The sequence below is a fragment of the Dermacentor silvarum genome, chromosome 3 (genome assembly GCF_013339745.2).
Source record: "Dermacentor silvarum isolate Dsil-2018 chromosome 3, BIME_Dsil_1.4, whole genome shotgun sequence".
NCBI lineage: Eukaryota > Metazoa > Arthropoda > Arachnida > Ixodida > Ixodidae > Dermacentor > Dermacentor silvarum.
In genome coordinates this window covers 88,820,865-88,843,483 of record NC_051156.1, presented here as the reverse complement: position 1 = coordinate 88,843,483, position 22,619 = coordinate 88,820,865, and the positions used below count along the sequence as shown (strand labels likewise).

At 45.0% G+C, this 22,619-nt stretch overlaps 2 protein-coding genes across 2 annotated transcripts in view; both read right to left on the bottom strand.

Moving 5' to 3' along the window:
* Nucleotides 1-22,619, bottom strand: part of LOC119445568 (monocarboxylate transporter 9) — a 117,230-nt gene that overhangs the window by 78,945 nt on the left and 15,666 nt on the right. The gene's annotated exons all lie outside the window — the stretch shown is intronic.
* LOC119445566 (monocarboxylate transporter 9) lies at nt 206-14,226 on the bottom strand. Its single transcript, XM_037709835.2, has 4 exons — nt 13,993-14,226; nt 10,900-11,043; nt 8,079-8,966; nt 206-1,917 (listed from the first exon to the last, which is right to left on the bottom strand). Exons 1-4 carry the CDS (start codon nt 14,126-14,128, stop codon nt 1,631-1,633), a joined length of 1,455 nt encoding a protein of 484 aa, XP_037565763.1. The 5' UTR covers nt 14,129-14,226; the 3' UTR covers nt 206-1,630.

Sequence of the window (22,619 nt, the reverse complement as noted above, 5' to 3'; positions counted from 1 at the left end):
TAAAGGTAGTAGACAATGCCTCTGCTGTGCCTCCACTTCCACTCATAGCGCTATTGACCAGCCATTCAATCTTTAAGCTGCTGTCAGTGACGCCATACTCTGATAGTCTACATATAGCGCATCTGCAACATCATACATCATACATGCGCCCTGGCAAGCCAAATTTCCTCTTGTAAAATAAAATTAAGGCTGCCTGGCGCCTCTCACGACCGATTTATTTAAACAAATTCGGAACAGAAATGTTATCACGAGTACAGGAGTTTTAGAAAAAAATAAACTTTGGTATCTAGCATACAGATACTGGTGTGATAAAACAAACACCTATGGCGTAGTTTGAGTACAGAGAAGAAGATGAAGCGCGTAGAGTGCCAACAGTAACACAAGACCAAAGTGTGATTCAAAATTTCTCAATAGTGCTTCTTTTTAGGCTCGTGTAATCTTTTTTCTTAAATGACCCGACTCTTCACCAATCCGCCACAGTGGGTATGAGCCACTCTCTGAGGCAAGCAAGCAAGCTAGCAAACAAGCAAGCAAAGTGTTTGGGTTCAATATAAAGTTCATGCTGCTTTTCGGCACCACGCAGATGGATTGATGGCACACTGTGCATTGACTTCGGGAACACGCTGGGTGACTTTCTCAGCCCCTTTTTACCGCAGAGAAATTAAGGCGTCAGGAAGAAAAAAGCGGAACTCAAGATCACTGCTCGTGTAAACATTTATTCAGTTATATGATTGCGAGTGTAGGTCATGTGAACGGGCATATGGCAATGGAGCTGTTTAGCGCATTCATTGACTCGGGGCTCCAGAATAGGTGTTTTTTTTTCTGTTCATTATGGTCTTCATCAAAGCCTCCGTGGGAAACATTGCTGCTTGCGCCATATCAAATATATATTTGAAATCATTCAAAATAACAAAAAAGGATAAAAAACACCAACGGAAACACAGGAGAGACTAGATGGGGCAGATGACGAGACCAGCTGGAGTTGCAGGGTGGTGAACTGGGCTAATTGGTACATTGTAAAACGGCTAAGAAACCAGCGGAAGCACACGGGAGACCAGATGAAGAAGTCGTCCGTCGCGAGTCCCGTCCAGCTAGTCCCGTCGTCTTTTGATCTGGTCTCTCGTGTGTTACCGCTGGTTTTTTACCCGTTTTACAATGTACTAACTAGCCCAGTTATGTACTTTACTATCTCCAAATGAGAATATCTGAGAGTTTCTGAGCACTCTAACATATACTATTCTAACAAATTTCAGAGATATTCAAACAAATTTCTGAGATGTTTCGGGGATTTCTGAAATATCTCAGAAATTTGGTACATTTTTGTCATTTCCCGCGGTACCGAAAGGGTGCAGAGACGTTTTGTCGTCCGCTGCGCGGCGAACATGTCTTACCCCATCATGTGAAGTCGCGAAACCACGCGCGCATTCGGTAACGCATTCATGTCGCGCTCCTCGTGTCACCCTAGTTTCAAAGTAGGCAAAGCGGGTTAAAAGCAGCCCGACAACCGTGTTGCAAGCCACGATCTTGGGCACTCCGGTCTTGGCGCCCGCTGTATTTTTCCGTAGCGGGAGCAATCTTTCGAGTGGACTTGCACATATCGTGTTGAACAAAATAATTCGTCTGCGGAGCCTCATGTTGAGGCTGTTGTGCATTCAGGATCACATTTCTTCGCGTTCGGCCCAGTGTGGTCATCCTCCTTGCCGCCAGACTCCATGGCCGCGAAACCGGGGTTGCAGTAGATGGCATGGCCAGCGACGACGATGGCGTCAGTGGCCCCCACTGCAGGTGGCTGCCATGCCTTGCGCTTGCGGCCCTCGCTCAGGCGCACGGCTAGCCAAACCAGGCCAACCGCAAAGACACCGCCCGAGAGGAACCGGTACATGTTGTCGTAGGAACCGACGTGGTCCCGGAAGTAGCCTGCAGGAGCGAGCAGCGGATGCATTTACTATTTCCAGCAATCGAAGTATTATACGAGCTGGTATTCCCTTCAGAGGAATCTTTAGCTTGGACCTTGCTGCTTTCTTTATTTTTTTGCTTGATTATTACATGCTAAAATAACTATCTTATATGAAGCACCCGGTAGTTAGGAACTCTGAAGTAACCTTAAACACCTGAGGGGTTTTGACGTACACCTAAATGCAGGTGCACGAGCATTTTTCATTTCGCTCCCATCGAAAGACGACCAGCGCGGCCGGGAGCGAAGTCGTGCCCACGAGTTCAGCAACGCGTGGCCATAGCCTCTAAGATACCGCGGTGGGTATGAGGGAGCAGCAACTCTAATTTTTACATTCAAACGCATGTTGGTCGCAGAAATGCTCTCACGATGAAACCGCTCGGTCGATTTTAATTTAATGTGTTTTATTCATGAGAGACAGTTAATGTACGTATACCGAATGCAGGAATCCCAACTTTAATGTATGACCCCATATTATTTACGTTTGCCAATTTAGGTACGTCTTTTTTTTTTTGAAGAATAACAATTAAGTTTTGAAATCGGCTACGGCACCGAGAATAGGTTCCACATTCCTGTGAAATGCATCTAGTAAAATATATAAAACGGAAAATTCTCACGTAAATGTTGGCTGCCTAGGTGAAGTTGTTACAAAGCTGAGAAAGGTTTCGCAAAAGTCTATATGCGAAATTAGTGGCATGTTTTTGATTGATGTGTAATTAATCAGTCTTTTCCGCTTCAGATGTCTTAACAGGGGTCATATATATACGACCTAACAGGGGTCATACACATATATTCTTTCGTCATTAGAATGAACCGTGGTGCATGAGCTTTTCCTTTTTAATTGTGAAATTTAAAGCAATATTTATGAAAACAATTGACAGCCTGAATAAAAATTGTAGTTCTTGGAGTGATTATATTTTGAAATTTTTCTTTTACCAGCAACAGGCTTCATTCAAATCGGAGCTGTAGATGGTGAGAACAATGATTTCTCCGTTTTCATGTATACATGGGCTGCATAATAAATAGTTATCGGACTGCGTAATATCTGCTATTTAGTGTGTAGGCGTAAAAATAATCGCAAATTATTATAGTATGGTGGTAGCGGTTTGCTAAATGCAGCTGCTTTCAAAGCCCGCGTTTTCAAATGTCTAGATAGTTCGGCGCAGAAAAACAAACTTTTCTGCCGTCTTAAGGCTTACAATCTGCAAAAAAAATTAATAAAAACGTGTATGATTTTCTGTTAAACGAACCTAAATTTATACGCAAACTGGAAGAGTACAAAAATAATGCATCGAGTAGGGTCGCTAACGCCAGAATAACACAAAACGCACAAAGCAGGCAGAACCATTGAGGTTATAGAAAGGTCAGTTGCAGCTTAAGTGCACCAAGGATGGTATACTTACCCTGAAGAAATTCTACGTTGAAAAAGTTGTACGGAAAGTCAGGCCTGACCCGCTTCAAGTTCGTGGGGGTGACAGAAGGAGAAGAAAATTGGTAGTGTCTACACCTTAATATCCCGAAATAATGGTGCACAGTACCAAGCTGTTCCCAGCTACTGCAAAAACTATTCGCGTGATGTCGGAGAAAATGTACGGCGTGTTTATGAGTACGTCGTGCTTTGAAAACACACTTATGATTACCACAAGACGTGTCGGTTTGGTATCGTGCGGGACAACACACCGGCAGAATGTTTCGTCAGTATGACAGCGTTAGTTTCCGCCTTAAAGTCTCAAGATCTCTTAGTTCCGCAAGACAGTTTTTTTTTAGTTTTTCCCTTGCTTGATTTTCAGCTTAGCGTTTGTTGGCCATGCCACCAGCACTGATGGTAATCAGTAATGTTGACCAAGGTGTAAGCACTGGCTTGCTGGTCCTACGTTACGGATGGTAAAGCTGCGCAAATGACATGGACGCGAAAAGAAAACAGAAAGGATTGGAGAGTACTTGCGAGTTCCTTACGTCTTCCTCTCGCCCATGCCGTTTGCTTTGGTTTTCCATTTGTAATGAATAATTTGCAACACCGCACACATTGCAAAATTCCATGCTAAAGGAACAAAGCGGCACATGGGACCTACGTAGACGACCACAATGCAAGTGCATAAACATGGAAAGATTTTGCTTCAGATTTTTCGAAAACATTGAAGCGCTTGAACTTAGGAAAAAGAAAGCGACTACAATCTTACAAGCGCTGATAGTTCTACACAGAGTGATTGGAGACTTAATACACAACTGTGCGGAAAGTGAGGAGTATTACAGCGCGGAAATGACATTTAATGTTCCGTTTGTTCTTATGTGACTCACATTATTCCGGAAGTGATTATGCGTAACAGGGAGAAGACAATAACAAAACTTTATAAAACTTGTGCGTCTTGCTGATCCGAATCCTGGGAGATCATTGTGGCATGATGAACTCTGTACATTGCGATGACATCGGCAATGAAGCTTGGGCGTAAAATCTAAAACCAAACGCAGTTTTAGCAGCAGATAATATTGAATAGATTTTTAATCTTCTAAATACACTGACTCGCATTTGCTGTCTGACGCATAGCTGGCCCATAGAGCGATTTGGGAAATTTTCAACATGCAAAGCCAATTGCGTATGAAGCTCCGCATAGAGTCGCACAGTGCTGACGATAAAGTATCCGACTCTCCGAGATTTTGTAAACAAATTTGACTTCCTCTGTCGAATAATACCTGCTGCGATACTTTCGTTAGTGTTATTGAGCCCTATACCACAGCTGCCCTGTGGACCTCCTGGCACATTTCCACGTATTCCAGGACAGATGCTTAACAAAAAATGCTGCTTGAAACATATTTTGCGGTTTCATGGTTTCATGAAGATCGGCAATGAATGTTCCTCAGAAAGAAATATCACACATGAGAACACAAAAATATGAGATTGTGATCTCTGACTGATTCACGCAGTATGTGCACAGCTATGCCCAAACTGCAGTTACTCCTACGTGAACGATGAGCATTTTAATTATGCGCGCCCCTTCAATCCATAATCTATCGTGGTTGAAATATCCTTATTTTGTGCTAAACGAGCTGCGCGTGCATAATTGAAGTAATTGCGTGTTATGCAGGTCACATTTCTCGCTGTGCGATTGTAAAGAGTACAAAAATTACGAAAGCTTTCACGGAAAACGTTAGGGTGCCTCTTAGCACTCACATTGTGTAGCTAAATAGCTGACAACATACTTAATAATATAAAAATAAAGCTAAAGAATGCTCTTAATATTCCACTTTAACAATAACAAGAGACCCAGTGCGCGTGGCACTTTCACTATAAGAAAAAATAAAGAATTGTTCCGCACATGACCACGGCTCTGTTTAATTCAATGTTGGTACGGTGTCAGACACGGGAAAAGACAATAGTGTTTGTTTTCATCTTCTTTGTTCATTGTTGTTACGCTGAATGTGGAGTACCTATTGTTAAGTTTAATTGCATATAAGACGCTCGCGGCAGTGAGGCTAATATGCGTTGCCTTGCGTTGGCTAATATGCGTTGCCTAATATGCCTTGCGTTGTAATTACGCCGTACTGGAATACATTTCCGGCCTTATTCTACTGACATACAATAACAACTTATATATTTACACATTACTTAGGTCCACGAATATCTCATATGTAGCGTTTCGCAAAAGTTCAACCAGGCTACTACAGCACATGGGAATTGCAAGGTGTAGTAAAAGAACGGGTATTTTCTTCATTATATTAGAATAAGAAGGCAGTAAATGTACCAATTTAAAAGACGCACATATACATTAAGAAATTGTGGGGTTTTATGTGCCAAAACCACGATCTCATTATGAGGCGCGCCGTAGTGGAGGACTCCGGAAATTTGGACCACCTGAGGTTGTTTAACGTGCGCCTAAATCTAAGTACACGGCTGTTTTCGCATTTCGCCCCCATTGAAATGCCGCGGCCGTGGCCGGGATTCAATCCCGCGACCTCGTGCTCAGCAGCTCAACGCCATAGCCACTGAGCAACCAGGGCGGGTTCATATACATCCAGTCTGTGGAAGGTTTCGGTGAAATAAATGAACCTGCGGCTTCGGAATCGTAGCATACACCTTGATCGACCTGACCCGCCGCGGTAACTCAGAGGCTATGGCGTCTCACTGTGATGCTCGAGGACAGGGGTTCGATCCTGTCCGTGGCGTCCGCATTGCGGCCGCAAGAGAGCTTGCGAGGTGATCAAAAATCATCCTGAGTCATTAACAGCATGCCTCATAATGTGAATTTTCTTCCTGATACAAATAAAATGGTTAAATGACTCATTAACCAACATTTTCTTTTATTGCAACTGTTACTAAACTTTAGTGTTTTCAACGAATAACTAGGCTGCGAGGGCCTGTATGTGCATTCGACTAGTAGTATCGGAGAGACTATACAGAATGCGCGAAGTACTCGAAGAGCACGAGTTGAAATCCATGGGCGTCTAAGATAAGTAACATAGTTGTTTAGCATATTGCGTGGCAATTGAAGTGTGAAATAAAGTGCAAGGAGTGTGTATGCGTTTCTCAACTTGTAATTAAAGCCGCTGCGGGGATTTGAAATGAGCCCGCATAGTTGATCGCAACTTCGAGTAGAGTGCTAGATGGCTCCTGCAATTGAATACACAAAGCTACTAACGACGCAAAATATCATCGACATTATTGTAGAAAAGCGCTTGGCGAAAAAACAACAGCGATATCTATATTAACAAGAAAGCTATACACGATAGTTGAAGTCATTTATTCGTTTCAATGAATAACTAGACTGCGAGGGCCTATATGTGCATTCGATGAGTAGTGTCGGACAGACTATTCACAATGCGGGAACTGTTCTAGCGCCAGAGCTAACAAAAACGTGCTCGCATAGCTCGGCTCTGCGAGCCTGTAAACTTGGGAGCTGTTTCCTGTACTCTCCCTCTACGACGTTCATGACTGGTTTCTCTCCCCCCCCCCCCCCCCCCGCCCCGTGTTGATGAATGAGCGCGCTTGGTATGTTATTCTCTGGCGCAGTTTCAATGTAAAGACATAAACTTTAACGTACCCTAAGCTAACTTATGTGCTCATTTTTGTGTATTAATGATACGTTGTTGTTATGGTAGGTACTGCCTCCTTCACAGTGCGGCTTTTATGTACACGTGTATTTTTTATTTACTTTTCCAGCCCAGCCGAGTTAAAAAATAAAGAGAATGTTTGCGCTGATGAAAAACACCGCGCACAGAACAGTTTCTGTAAGCATTATCGGTATGTCGGTATGTTCGAAAAGCCAACAACTGAGCTCAAAAATAGAAAATTATGTTTTCGCTAATGGAAAAACACTGCGCAAACAGTTGTTTCTATACGATTTAACATTATATTTCTGACCAACAATTCCTTTTTTTTCATTCGGAGATTAGCCACAAGGCGTATCCATCAAAATTAACAAATGGCGTGAAATAAATGCATCCAGACCTGTTTGGTGCAGGTACAGCAGCAGTGATTGTTGTGCGTTATCGAACCGGTAAAGTCAGCTTGGACTTTCGGCTTTAGTTAGGCCTCCATGAGCATATTGTGCACATATTCTTAGACCCATGGCACACCTAAAAAAATATGGCGAATGTCCATCGCAGACATATGCGCCGCGAACTTTGGACACGTTACAGAGTTGTCACTTGCAGATCTCGAAGCGCAGCTGACGGCAGGTGTCAGGACGGCAGCCCAAAGCCTCTGAAGAAAAACGTCCTCCCCCCGGGAAAGGTTGCGCGGAAGGAAGCCGACACCTGGCAGTATATTACTTTACGCTATACTTATAAGCGAACAAACCAACATAAACTAAAAGCTACATTAGAATTCTGGAGGTCAACAGCAAGCGATGCAATCAAGCAAAATGTGTCTGTGTGAAGGTTTTCGATTAAATGCACTTGTTAAAAAGGCCTCTGTCACGGATTGCTCGGGTTCAAATTTCGGAACCTTTGGACATATTCGACTAATTATGCACTTAATTATAGAGATGCTGTGAAGGGTCGCTTACGGTCATGTCGCTTTCTAGTTATAACATTTTCTTTCCGGTGCATCAATTTGTGCATCCGAAATGCGCTTCGTAATGAAGCAGCGTGGTCTAGGAAGAAGAGAGTAGAAGACAGGTATACTTACCAATAAAAAATGGCTTGAGTATAAACAATGGGCCAGCGACCGTACCGACGATGCCGTAGCTGATAGGGAGCCTCTGGATGCCCATGTAGTCGGCCATGAGAGTCGGATACATAGTGACGCCGCAGCCAATGGCCATCGCGAGGCACAGACAGGCAGCCAACAGCTGGTAGTAGCCGCGGACAAGGGGAAAGACTTGCAGTACAATAGACATCCACAGGTAGGTGAGCATGGCTAGGCTACTGCGCGTCACATACCCTCTATCAGCTAGCAACGGGATACACAAGCGTCCGAATGTATCGGTCATGGAGAAGAGCGGTATAAGACCCACGGCCGCTTCCAAATCCATGCCTTTGTCGATAGCAAAGTCGACAATGGTGGATATGAAGACGTCAAAGTTGTAACCAAACACAATATATGTCAGCATCACCACATAAAACATGGGACTCTCGAGCACAGTAAGCCCATGACGGAGGCTCCAAGGATTCACCGGCTTCTTTGGTTTATCTTTTGCGTTACGTTCCCTTGTTTCACCAGGAGGAGCGTCTTTGGGAATGGTATTCGATCGCTCCTTGATGCCATCTTTCTGAATGGTGAAGATCTGCTTGGCTTGCTTCGAAGCCAGTCTGTCTTCGGCTCGCTTGCGGCGAATCCATGGTGGCTCTTTCAGGATGAGGCTAATGGCGATGACGTGACCTATGATGGCGCCGAAGATCATGATGCTGCTGCGAAAGTTGTACGTCTTCTCGAGGTAGAGCAGCAACTGCGGAAAGACGAACGCCGAGCTCGTGGACCCCGTGTACGTGATGCCAAGTGCGAAGCCCCTGTACTTGTCGAAGTACTGGTTGATGAATATGGGGAGCGTCATGAACACCAGGCCTGATCCTAAACCTTGTTAACGAGCGAAGAAAACACAAAAATAGGCATATTGTACTACTCACCAGCGTAAAATAATCCACGTTTGCTATCTGCGCACACAACCTACAATTAGGTTAGTGAAAGAAAAACCGAGCGCTCACTCCATTTTTTACCGATGCCGCCCAAGTCGAAAACCAGAATTTCGATGCACGAGCGATAGACGCGGCAAGCACACAACGAAAAGCAGCATCCCTAGACAAGATGCGCTAAGCAATGTCATCCTGCCACAGTCATCTATTACACTATGGTTAGGCTAAGCTGTAGCATCAGCAGTGAACGAAATACAATAATGGAAGTTAATTATATTTGTTCAGATCGCTTTACTCTTCGAGAAAGCGAATCATGAGCTCTCAATTTGATCTATTCATGAATATTTCCACAGCCTTGCAGAAAGAAATTGGCTGCGGTGCTCGATGCCACCAATAAGCTGTATAAGTGTTTCAATTTTGATGAGGTATTTCATGTAAGAGCTGTCCGCTACCATGAACATTGTATTCCTTGTATTTGTCTGCACCAAGTTTCAGTTAGGTCGGCCAGGAAAAGCTTTCGGATTGCGTGCGAGATGATTTACGATTTGTGTGTTGTGAGCCTGTGTCGGAACCATCTGTTAAAATCACCGCAATTTCGGTTTGTGTTACAAGTTTTGGTTTCGCTCTTCTAGCCGAGCAACCTTGTGCTCCCAGAATTCCGCGTTCTCTTCTCTCACTCACTTTTTCGCTGTCTGTCCCGCCGGCTTTGCATCATTGTGGCAGCACCGCGTTTTACGATGGTTGCATGACGCATTAAATCTAAAGTTTTATAGTGGTGCCGCCGTCTGTCATCTGTCCGAGGAGTGGGCGCTACATCAACGTGCACTATAGAACCGGAACAGAGCCACATAACGAGGTGGAACGCTGGCGTTACCAGATTCCGTTCGATCGCGATTGCAAAGGCTCTTTTTAAATGTTGCGAAATTACAGCGCTGTCATCGGATGTTTCGTCACGTTATAATACAAGATCCATGCATAATCACTGTTACTCTCCCTCTTGCGTCAATCTCTTGCGTGCTACAGCAGCTTTTTCCCAGTTGGGGGGGGGGGGGGGTTCGGGTGTTGCAACCCCCCCCTCCCCCCCCACGCGTCCAGCCCCACCAGTCCAACGTGTACCTTCAGTGCTCTGTTCACATTGTCATTACAATTAAGGATGTGTCTTGAAGTCGAAATTTCCTGAATAACAAAAGCACTCTGTCACTGTCTTATATTCATTATTCATGATATTTATTCATTCGCTCCTAAAAAACTTTGACAAACGCTGAAGAAATAAACATCGTCATCATCCTTGGTGTGATTACTATTATCATTATTAGGCATTTTATTTGCTGTTGGATTGCTCTGGCTAAAGCACGCAAATTGCATGTTGTGCAAAGTGCTTGCTTCCCTCCACCCCCACAAAAATTCTACCCCCCCCCCTCCCTGGCAGAACTTCTGGGTGCGCTACTGGTTGCCCTGTGGTAAATATTATCACTCTCGGAGCTAATACGAATATTTTGGCAGACAGTGAATGTATGTGTACGCTCGTGATGTAAGCCTATGCCCTATGAAAGCACCTGTAGGTGGGTCCCCCCCCCCAAAAAAAAATACTAATCAGTGGTTTACTGCTATACACAAATTAACCACTTCAATGAAAATTCGGAAGACGCAGGCTACTCGATGGAACCTGCTTACCTCTGATTGAAGTTCTCGTTCATAATAGTGATTCGGCCCGTGCACTCTTCCGGTGACAATAACATCAAGCGATGTTTGGGCAGATTATTTTGAACGTTTGGACACAGTTTTGACTGCTTTTAGTAGAATGAATAAGGCAAGAGTTGATAATATCTTGTGTCAAGAAATACTGAATTGTCGTTATAATGCCATCGTAGTCTTACCAAACACTATCCCTTGAGTAACAGAAATCCATGTTATGGTCGGTGCAAAGCTCGAAGCGATGATCCCGGCTGACATTATTATGCTTCCGGCGAACATGACGGGTGGCGGCGTGTACTTCTGGCTCAAAGGACCGGCGACGAGGCCTGCAGGAATAAAATGGGAATGCGGAAGCTATTGCGTGCTCCACTGTGCATAATTGCCAAGAGAGGAGGAGATAACAAACAGTGAAATGCAGAAAAGATAAACAGACTAATTGCCCGGATAGATAATCTGCACCGGGGGATGAATTAAGGGCAGAAAAGTGGAGAAGATTGTGAGGAAACTAGTTTTTTAAAAGTTAAAGCACAGCGCAATGACAGAAATTTGAATCAACCCATTACACCAGCAGCACTAGTTACTCGAAGCGATGATGCCGGCTGACATTATTATGCCTCCGGCCAACATGATGGGCGGCAGCGTGTACTTCTGGCTCAAAGGACCAGTGACTAGGCCTGCAGGAATAAAATAGGAATGCAGAAGCTCTACTGTGCATAATTGCGAAGAGAGGAGGAAATAACAAAAAGTGAAATGCAGAGAAGATAAAAAGATTATTTGTCGGTATAGCTAATCTGCACTGGGGGATGAAGTAAGGGATAAAAGTGGAGGAGAAGATTTTAAAGAATCTGTTCGGGAACTAGCGATTCAAAAGGGAATATACAGAACAATGACCGAAATTTTAGTCAAACCATTGTCCCAGCAGCACTAGTTGCCTTTTTTTATTCCTGTCATCGATTTGCCAGAGCGTTGTGAAGTATAATCTGTAATGCCACCTTCCGGTAAACAAAACCATTTACTGAAGCATAGGCATTTTCTAATAAAAAAAACGTGGCCGTTGTACTGCACTGGAAACCAATGGTCACGCACACACAGTTGAATCTTAACCTCAATACCACTAGCGTTGACTCATCCTAAAAGACCATACATGGAGTGTTCAGGTGTGTAGTGTTCAGCAAGTCCCACTCAGCAATGTATGCACCGTCGATTTGCTCACTGGCGGCCCCGTTCTACGGCAGGTGTAGAGATGATTTTGTCGCCGAATAAGTAAGTACAAAAAGTACCACCTGCCGAATGTTCTTGGGCGGCAGCTTTCCAAGTTGTATTATAGATCTGTGTTAAAATAAAAGCGTAACGGCCCGAAGCATAAGTAGTACTAGTGGCCAAGTGAACTTATCATCCATGAGCGAACGCCTATATATGCCTAATACAGTCGTAGCTTGACACCTGTTGAGTGAATATCCGCTGGGAATACTGGAGCAGAAAGTTAGAAAAAGTAAAAGATGACAGGCAGAGAAGTCAGCAACAAGATTACGTGTCCAATTGGCTACTCTGCACTAGGAGGTGGAGTAAAGGCAAGAAAGATGAGGAGAAAAGAAAAGAAGACATGGAAGCAAATCCACCGTATCCACACAAACACAATGAAAGTATCTCACATCGACTAGATTTTGAGATAGTCCAAAAGCTGTTGAAAAACAAACTAGCGCTTTCAGAGCACCACTGGCGTTCGTCGGCTTAGGCAACGGTCCAAGAATTTACTTTTCCATAACGGAACGGTTGTCATAATTATCGAGCCTGATGCAGGATGCTTTCCTTTCTACACTGAAACGAGGACGATTCCACAAAAGGTGCGCAATCATCTCGTTGCCCCCACAAACATCACATTCTGCACTTCTGGCTATTCCCATGAGGAAGGGGTCGGCATTAGTGAATGGTTCTTCAACCTACTGACGACAAATTTGAGAGTTACCTGCTGTAGTGGTGAGCCGCTCGGAAAGAAGAGCTTTAGTTGGTTTATACAATTTGGTCAAATTCTATTCGGCCAGCATACTTTAGACAGTTTACGGCTTTAGGTGTTGGACTCTAGGTCCCGGTGATCTAATGTGTAAAGGATCCCGCGCCGTAGTCTCCAAAGAGACACTTCTCTTACCGGATAAAGATTCCGAGCATGGGAGGAGAGACACGAGAGAATGAATGTATATCTTTGAAAACGGCAAGCACTGGTGCGACTACGGATAGGTCAGTTATTTAGAAGCCGTTAATGTCTTAAAAAATTAAAGCTTTCTCCGAAGGAATATTTTCTAAGCTGTATTATGTAAAAACATTTGTCACTTTCTGTTTTTGTTCCACCTGCTACGGCAGCTCGGTGGCTATGGAACTGCCGCCGCTGAGCCCGAAGTCGTGATTTTGATCTCGGACACAGCGACCGCATTTCGATAGTGAAGGAATGCAAAAAAGCTTGTGGACATTTCATTTGATGCCCGGTAAAGAAACTTAGGGGGTCAAAATAGATACGCACTCTATCCCTCCTGTGTGCCTCGCAATTACATCGTGGTTTTGGCACGCAAAGCCCCAGAACATATTTCTTTATATTTTTGGCCCTGGCCATTTGGCAGCATAAATAATGATAGGGGAATATATTCCCAGGAAGGGAATTCTTAGAAATTGGGCTTCAATTTTATAACGATTGTTATTTTCAGTGGTCGTTGGCTCATTGTCTTGATTATCGTCGGCATGGGTGCCTCCGTGAAGTCGGTGAAAAATAACGGTTACAAAATGCGTCATAAGGTTTCCGGGTAGCAAAAAAGGACATGCTCTTTCACTGTGAGCGTTTGAAGCGCTTAACCCAGTTCACGATCCTTAAGACTGCTCGTTCATTTCCTACTTTCGGTCAGCAAGACTTGAGTTGAACGGTACGGAACCGTTAGATAGCGGATAGGTAAACGGCGCATTGTCTACATAGAGGTGTGTCTGCCAAAGGAATAGCAGACGTGCATACGGTGTAAAATGATATGGAGTTCTCACTTATGTCCGCCCCTTCTTGAAATTCTTGAAGGAAGTGTTGAAGACAACATCAATTACATTACAGAAAAACTTTTGCAAAAGGGAAGCTTGCATGCGGAATCTTTCTAGAAACTACATATTTGTTCAGCTAACCATTCCCGGTAATATAGACGATGCCTCAATAGGACACGAAATTGTAGCTGGCAGAGACATCTGAAGCTGAAGTTAGTCTGTATAACGATTAGCATGACTGTGACCCATTGCGGCCAACTCACCAGCCATATTGGACATGGCTCCCATGAGGCAGATTGGCCAGGCTGCTTGACCGCGGTCTGCATGGAACTCCCTCATTATGCCGATGTAAAGGAAACCTGATGATCTGATGGTGGCGGAAGTGAGGAATGTGGTCATGGCGCAGAAGATAGCCACATACCAGCACTGGTCCAGGCCCCGTGGTGCTGCAGTCGCCTTAGGTGGCGTCTTCGATGCATTGCTTGTGCGTTCAGTTCTGAGAAGCCATCCTGAACAAACAAAAATTGTATGTAACATAACATTTTACTTTACGTGAGAGGTTTGAGGATATCAAAAGAACCTAGTGAACATATTTGTGTTGCCGATGGGGAAATTGTCAACGATCCATTTTCAAGAGCACCACTTACGACACAGAGAAGCAAGAGCACACGTGTTACTACCGACTGAGTTTATTACTTGCAAAATGCAGCTTATATTCCAGCAGAATTTTTTGTTGGGCTAGTTAGTGCATGTTACTGAAGTACTAAAGCGCCAAACAGACGACACAAGAAGAGACACGGACGAGCACCCGTCCGTGTCTCTTGTGTCGTCTGTTTGGCGCTTTAGTACTTCAGTGCAGCTTATATACTGCACGACGTGACTGCTGCAAAGCTCGCCTATGCACACAAAGCTTGCAGTAAGAGATCAGACTCTAAAACTTTCGAACTTGATGGCAGAAATGTTCACGGTAGTACCTTTTCCTGGTCCCCCCATATTGCTGAGAACGTGCTCTCTTGCACGCTTTCAAACAAGCTACATCGGCTGTTGAAACCAGGGTGTCAAATGAATTCGCGACCCACTTGCAAAAATGAGGAAACAGGCAGACTGACAAGCATAAGAAGAGGAAGATAATAAGTACTGCAGTACAGAAATTCTGTATAATGAATGTAAAAGACAGCGTTAGCTTCTTTTATTACCCCATGTATTCCTTTTAGTTGCACGGAATTTTCCGTCGGCCACCTGCCTTTCCTCCAACTTGCTAAAAACTATCTCACCCCATCCGTTGCAGTTCCTTCCCATAGATATTGTCAGAGCTATTTTTCTCTTTTTTTGTTACGCCATCTTCGGGATCGGCCCAAATCAATCAGCGAGAAACCAACCAAGCATCGTGCCCAAACCCATCTTTCATAAGGTAAGTTTCCTTACCTTTCATAAAGTAAATTTACTCTTGAAGGCATATATTTTACAGCCATAGTATTAAAAGTGGTGGGTAGGGTTGCAGTGTGGAAGAATTTTAACTCTCTAAGGTTCTTTACCGGACATTAAATGCGCCACCGCCCCATGATTTGGGGTGGTGGCGCTGGCTAACACTCCCAGGGTTAGTTCTACTTGTAATAACAAAAATACTCAATAAAGTGGATGGGAAAACGGTTCCGCGGTTGCTCAATGGTGAGAGCATCGCACGCGTAATGCGAAGACGTGGGTTCGTTCCCCACCTGTGGACAGTTGTTTTTTCATCCATTTTGATTTCCATTAATTTATCATTTATTTAATTCAATTAGTAAAGTACAAGTAATTTCCCCTATGTTGTCCTTGGTGTTAATGTTTGTTGGCTTCTTATGATATGATTAATAAAAATCAGGCCCTTCGCTTCCCTTTCTTCACGTTATATATATATATGCATACCTTCATCATCCCACCTTGTTTTCTGCCGTCCTCCACTGCGCTTCCCTTCTATTGGTATCCATTCTGTAACCCTAATGGTCCACCGCGTATCCATCCTACGCCTTACATGGCCTGCCCAGCTGCATTTCTTCAGTTTAATGTCAACTAGAATGTCAGCTACCCCGTTTGTTCTCTGATCCACACCGCTCTCTTCTTGTCTCTTAACCTTACTCCTAAGAATTTTCGTTCCATCTCTCTTTGTGCGGTCCTTGTTCTCGAGCTTCTTTGTTAACCTCCAAGTTTTTGCCCCATATGTTTGCACCGGTAGAATGCAATGATTGTACACTTTTATTTTCAACGACAGTGGTAAGCTCCCAGTTAGAATTTGGCAGTGCCTTCCGTATGCACTCCCACCCAATTTTATTATTCTGTAAATTTCTTTCTCATGATCAGGGTCCCCTGTGAGTAATTGACCTAGATAAACGTGCTCCTTTACAGACTCTAGAGTAGAGCACTGCACGGGCCCGGGCCGGCCCGAAAGCCCGGGCCGTCCGAAGCGTTTGTCGGCGGGCTCGGGCCGGGCCCGGGCTTATAGCCGCGGGCCCGGGCCGGGCTCGGGCTTGAGGCCGTGGGCCCGGGCCGGACTCGGGCTTGAAGCCACGGGCCCTGGCCAGACTCGGGCCCGCTCATTGAACGGCCTAAGTAGGCCTTCGAGCACACGCGACCGTTATGCATTGCATGGTTCAATGCATTCTCTGCCAAGCTGAAGTGACACTTGCAAGATCACTGTCATCATCATCATCAGCCTATATTTATGTCCACTGCAGGACGAAGACCTCTCCCTGCGATCTCCAATTAACCCTGTCTTGCGCTAGCTGATTCCAATTTGCACCTGCCAATTTTCTAACTTCATCACCCCACTTAGTTTTCTGCCGTCCTGGACTGCGCTTCCCTTCTCTTGGTATCAATTCTGTAGCTCTAATGGTCCATCGGTTATCCATCCTACGCATTACATGGCCTGCCTAGCTCCATTTTTTCCGCTTAATGTCAACTAGAATATCGGTTATCCCCGTTTGTTCTCAGATCCACACCGCTCTTGCCATATTAAATTACGCTAAAGGACGCATCTCGCCAAAGGCGCAAAAAATCCTCCAGGCTGGTTTCCACGGAGACTAAGCTAGGGGAATGCAAATCACCTGGGCACCAGCCCACTCTGGCCTGCCAGGCAACGTGAATGCGCATGACGCGGCTCGAGGTTTCGCAGACCAAGACGACGTCACCAACACCAACACGGACACATTCGCAATCCGCCGGTCAGGCAGAGATAGGCTGGTTTCCTTTAGGGAAATCATTGATTATTACAGACTAGCCAGGGCTAGATATCCGGCAGCACATTGTTAATTAAACAAGTGGCAATCAGTGGCTTGGCGGCTAATAGCAAACCAACACTTTCCCCAACCCCATTGCATTCAGTCATTATCACCCAGATGTATACACAGACAAATGTAAGCATTGTAACAACCGAGCAGATCTTCAACACATAATCTGGGCATGCCCAAAAAACAATACAACAATAACTGTTCAAAACCACAACAACCCAGTTTAATAATAAGAAATGAGGGGCAATGGCAGACCGTGTTGCTCAGCTCGGACCCGGATGTTCAAGCAAGAGTAGTCCAAATGGCTGAGGACGCCGCCGCGGCTCAGGGGCTGCCGGCCGCCGTCTAAAGGGGGGACGTGGGAGGCTTCTAATCATTACCCCCTCCTCTAACCACATTTTGGACAAAATAAAGTTATTTCTCTCTCTCTCTTGACTGTATATCTCATCAGATGACTACATCTTATGAAAGAAAATAGTAAAACAGATGAAGTTCTCTTTTTTACTGCGGAGCTGTTTCAGTCGGGCCTAATGTGTCCGCTGAATCCAAAATTGTGGGCCTATCCCATGGCAGCAGTGCAGAAAGCGTCCAAGCGCAATGGCACATACACCTGTGAACTAGCGAAGCTGAGCCTGGATAAGTCTAGCTAAGAATGGTGGGGACTAATTACCTATCGATAGGCAATTGATGGCCAATCAATAGCTAGTCGATAATCGCTCAATAATCAATAAATTCCCGTAAATGCTGGTGATGACTTGGTAGTGCTTAGCCTAGCCCAAATACGACGCCAGTACCTTACGATAACTAATCTACAGCCAATCAATAGATAATCGATAATGGATCAATAATAAATAACTTCCGGGAAATGCTGGGGATGACTTGGTAGTGCTTAGTCTAGCCCAAAAGCCAGGACTAGCTAGGTGCCCATCATCTCCACTGTCTCTTTAGCATTGCGCCGCCAGTGGAAGCTACGCTAATTTTGTTTCTTTTGCGCAAAAACGAACATTGTTTCCGCGTAAGGAAAAATAAATTATACAAAGAACCACTCCTCAAACCATTTCCATGTTACCGCTTTTGCGATCGCACTATTACCAGTGTCGATACTATGGCATTATTTTAGCACTAAGGCCAGTTACTTTTGTGCTTCAATGCATAAAACAGCGTTTTCCTCGAAAAGTTAACTGGAACGCCCATGCATTTCGTCGGACACTTTGAAAATTAATATCTCGAAACTGGTTCAGTCCTGATAATTCGTTCTAAGTGGATACGCCTTGCGAACACAGCGGCTATAATTCGTACATTGAAAGATGTGCCGTAAAATAAGTAATTAAAAAGTTAATTCGCGTAATTATGTTAAATATTCAGGTAGGCGTTTTGACCATCCATTAGGCCATCCATGTCAGAATTAGCTTGGAGCTACATAAACAATTAGTCTCCTTAGAGCGTCGTCGCATTAATGCGAACACAAGAAATCCTGAGATATGGTCAATTCCATACTTCAGAACACTCTATAAGCATCAGTCGTTAATACATTAGCTACCATTCACTTTGAACAGATACAAAAATGGCGGTAATTTCAGTAAGAAAAAACTCCGCTGACACTTTGGTCGCTTGTAATGTATCTGATGTGATTATTATTCAGCCTTTGTGTATGGTTCTGAGTACATAATGTAAATCCTGTTTCGTTTTCTTAGCAAATGTTGATCTTGTAAAATTCAGTTTCCTGCTATGTTGTATAGCTGGTGTTGCGTTGTTTTGTATAGCTAGTATTGTTACTGTAGTGTTGTTTAAAATGCATTCTGTTAAAACTTTTCCCAATTCTGTTAACTCGCCGTGACGCAAATATTCTTTGTCGTTCCGTTCATAGCTATTTCGTCTATGAGGAATTCCAGCGAGAGCTGGAAATATATGTGAATTATTGTGCATGAGTGCAAACTGTTTGCTGTACTATTGCCTTGCCTGGTCTTTTGGGTCACGTCAAGCTACATATGTAGCTTTAAGTCCAAAATGGCCGTCCAGCATGTGAACTGGACAATAAATTGATTTGATTTGATTGATTTCGTCGGACACTTTGAAAATTATTATCTCGGAACTGGTTTAGTCCTGATAATTCGTTCCAAGTGAATACGCCTTGCGAGCTCGGCGGCTATAATTCGTAGATTGAAAGATGAGCCATAAAATAATAATTAAAACGTTAATTAGCGTAATTAAGTTGATTATTCAATTAGGCGTTTTGATTTCTCGTGGAAGCAATGGCCGCCTCATCGAGTAGTTTAGATCAAGGATTATTACTGTGCTATCTGGCACAGGCAATCTTTAAAAATTTGGTTCAGCTAAAATGAAACGCCCTGTATATTTACATGCTAAACGACATCATAGAACCATATCGTACAAATCAAGGTAAGTGCATGCGCGCCACCAGAAAAATAGTAGCACAGTCAATGGGCCGGATTACTGATGTTCCCGTGGGAGAAACAAAGATTTCGGCGTTTTATTGCTTATATAATGCAGCTGATTAAACCTCGAGAAGGTGAGGCTGACAGATACGGTACAATCTGTAAGTAAAAAAAGAACTTTTTCTTACAGGCCGGGCCTGGTCATGCACACGCGGGCCCTAGCTGAGCTTAGTAATGAACGCCCGGGCCCGGGCCGGGCCCGGGCTTGGAACCACGGGCCCGGACCGGGACCGGGCTTGTCTCTGTCATGTACGCCCGGGCCCGGGCTGCCTCGGGCCTCGTAAAGCGGGCTCGGGCCGAAAGATCAGGCCCGTGCAGTGCTCTACTCTAGAGGCTGACTGGCGATCCTGAATTCTTGATCCCTTGCCAGGCTATTGAACATTATCTTTGTCTTCCGCATATTCATCTTCAACCCAATTCTTACACTTTCTCGATTAAGGTCCTCAATCATTTGTTGTAATTCGTCTCCATTGTTGCTGAATAGGACAATGTCATCTGCAAACTGAAGGTTGCTGAGATATTCGCCGTTGATCCTCACTCCTAAGCCTTCCCAGTCTAAGAGCTTGAATATTTCTTCTAAGCATGCATTGGAGAGATTGTGTCTCGTTGCCTGACCCCTTTCTTGATAGATAACTTTCTACTTTTCTTATGGAGAACCAAGGTAGCTGTGGAATCATTGTAGATATTTTCTAAGATATTCACGTATGCCTCCTGTACTCCTTGATTACGCAGTGCCCCTATGACTGCTGGTATCTCCACTGAACCAAATGGCTTTTCATAATCTATGAAAGCCATAGAGAGGTTGATTGATATATGTATACAATGAACATACACCAACAGACTCGCCCATTTCACTGCTTATGGGCGCCGGAATCCTCACAAATAAAACCCGAGTTGTACTAGCCCATTCTAAGCTTGTCTACCAGCTTTTACACAACCAGTTTAGCATTGATACCTCTAGATATTTCCCCGCAAATGAAACATCGGCAACGAGCCATAAGCATTCACTAACACTCAATGAATATCCCTTTCGTGCCGAATGTTTTCAGAATTCATCATTTCCTGTAGTCATACGACAGTGAAATAACCTGGACGACTACATAAGTAGCAGATGCTCATTGGATGCATTTGCTAGTTATGTGGGAAAACTCACGTTACAGCTGTGATTTGCTTGCTTTGCTTTGTCACTGATGCCCGTATGCCCGCCTTTTTTTTCTTTGACATGATGTCTCTGTAATGAACACGTTTTGTAATAGCGCTATTAAACAACGTAATAATTGTAATATTACGTACTTCATTACCTACCTAATTGTGTAGTTCATTTCCTACACGGTGTCCTAGTATGTAAAAAGTATGGCCATGTCTTTATATTGTCACGTAAAACGACACAAGGCGGGACTATTTACACTGTATTTACAGTATATGAGAGACACTGTAGCCAAGATGGTGGACAGCCACCAGCACCAGAGAGAGCTGTCTTCTTCGTCTTCAGCCTCAGGCTGAATGTCTCTTTCATAGCATTACCCCCGGCGGTGGAAGCGCCGTCTCGGCGCACTTCACACATTGTCGTTAGAAGGAGGGCGGTAGGCTTTCTGTCTGCTGACGTGAACTATGTCACTGGGAGCGATTGCAGGCGGTAAAATCGGAGAGCCGGGAACAATCTCGTAGGTGACGTCCGTGACCTTGCGGACGATTCGGTAAGGACCCGTGTATCGAGATAACAACTTCTCAGACAAGCCAACACGACGAAATGGACACCACAGGAGAACTAAAGCACCGGGTGAGAAGCGAACGTCGTGATGCCGGCTGTCATAAAGGCGCTTCTGGGACGCTTGCGAGGCCAACAGCTTAGAGCGGGCGATCTGACGCGCGTGATCGGCACGAGCGATGGCATCACGTGCATATTCGCTAGGCGGCGCGGCAGCAGCCGGAACAAGAGTGTCCATTGGTAACGTTGGTTCACGGCGAAAGAGCACATAAAAGGGTGAATAACCGGCGGTATCGTGACGCCATGAATTGTAGGCGAAGGTCACGTAAGGTAGCGCCAGGTCCCAGTCACGGTGGTCAGATGAAGCATACATTGAGAGCATGTCCGTGAGGGTGCGATTTAGTCGCTCGGTGAGGCCATTTGTTTGGGGATGGTAGGCAGTGGTCAACTTGTGCTGCGTTGAGGAGTAGCGCAAGAGACCGTCGATTACTCGGGATAAAAATGCGCGGCCTCGATCTGTGAGCAATAGGCTAGGGGCGCCATGGTGTAGAATAACATCGTGGAGCAAAAAATCGGCAACGTCAGTAGCAGTGCTGGTGGGGAGCGCTCGAGTGATTGCATACCTGGTCGCATAATCGATAGCAACGGCGACCCACTTGTTGCCGGATCGTGACTCAGGAAAAGGACCGAGAAGGTCTAAACCAACACGGACGAATGGTTCGGTCGTGATGGAGAGCGGCTGAAGCAGTCCAGCCGAGGGTGCGGTAGGACGTTTCCGACGTTGGTATTTGTCGCAGGAGGTCACGTAACGTCAAACAGACTGGGCGAGACCGCGCCAAAAGTAGCGGCGCCGGACACGGTCGTACGTGCGGGATACACCAAGGTGACCAGCAGTTGGTTCGTCGTGAAGCTCATGCAGGACCGTTGAACGCAGATATTTAGGCACAACGAGAAGCTGCTCAGGGCCATCTGATTGAACGTTACGACGGCAAAGTGTGCCATTCACGAGAGCGAACATGCGCAGTGAGGCATCGTTAGGTGCGGATTCCAGCCGGTCAATGAGCGATCGCAAAGAAGCATCACGACGTTGTTCGTCACCAATCTGGAGAAACTGAGACATAGACATAACGCATGGGTGAGGTTCGATGTCTGATCCGTCCGGTTGGTCAACAGGCTAGCGGGACAAGCAGTCCGCGTCCAGATGGAGGCGGCCAGACTTGTAGGTAACGGAGTAAGAGTACTCCTGAAGGCGCAGCGCCCAACGACCAAGTCGTCCTGTAGGGTCCTTCAGTGAAGAAAGCCAACAGAGAGCGTGATGATCAGTGACAACACGGACAGGGCGGCCATACAAGTAAGGACGGAATTTCGAAACTGTCCAGACAAGGGCAAGACATTCCCGTTCCGTAATAGAGTAATTGCGTTCAGATTTCTATAGGAGACGACTGGCGTACGCAATGACACGA

Coding starts and splice junctions, on each gene's coding strand:
- LOC119445566 (XM_037709835.2), bottom strand. CDS start 14,128: ATGACCACATTCCTCACTTCCGCCACCATCAGATCATCAGGTTTCCTT. Junction 11,044..13,992: donor AGCCATGTCCAATATGGCTG/GTGAGTTGGCCG, acceptor TTATTCCTGCAG/GCCTCGTCGCCGGTCCTTTG. Junction 1,918..8,078: donor ACTCAAGCCATTTTTTATTG/GTAAGTATACCT, acceptor TCGCTCCTGCAG/GCTACTTCCGGGACCACGTC.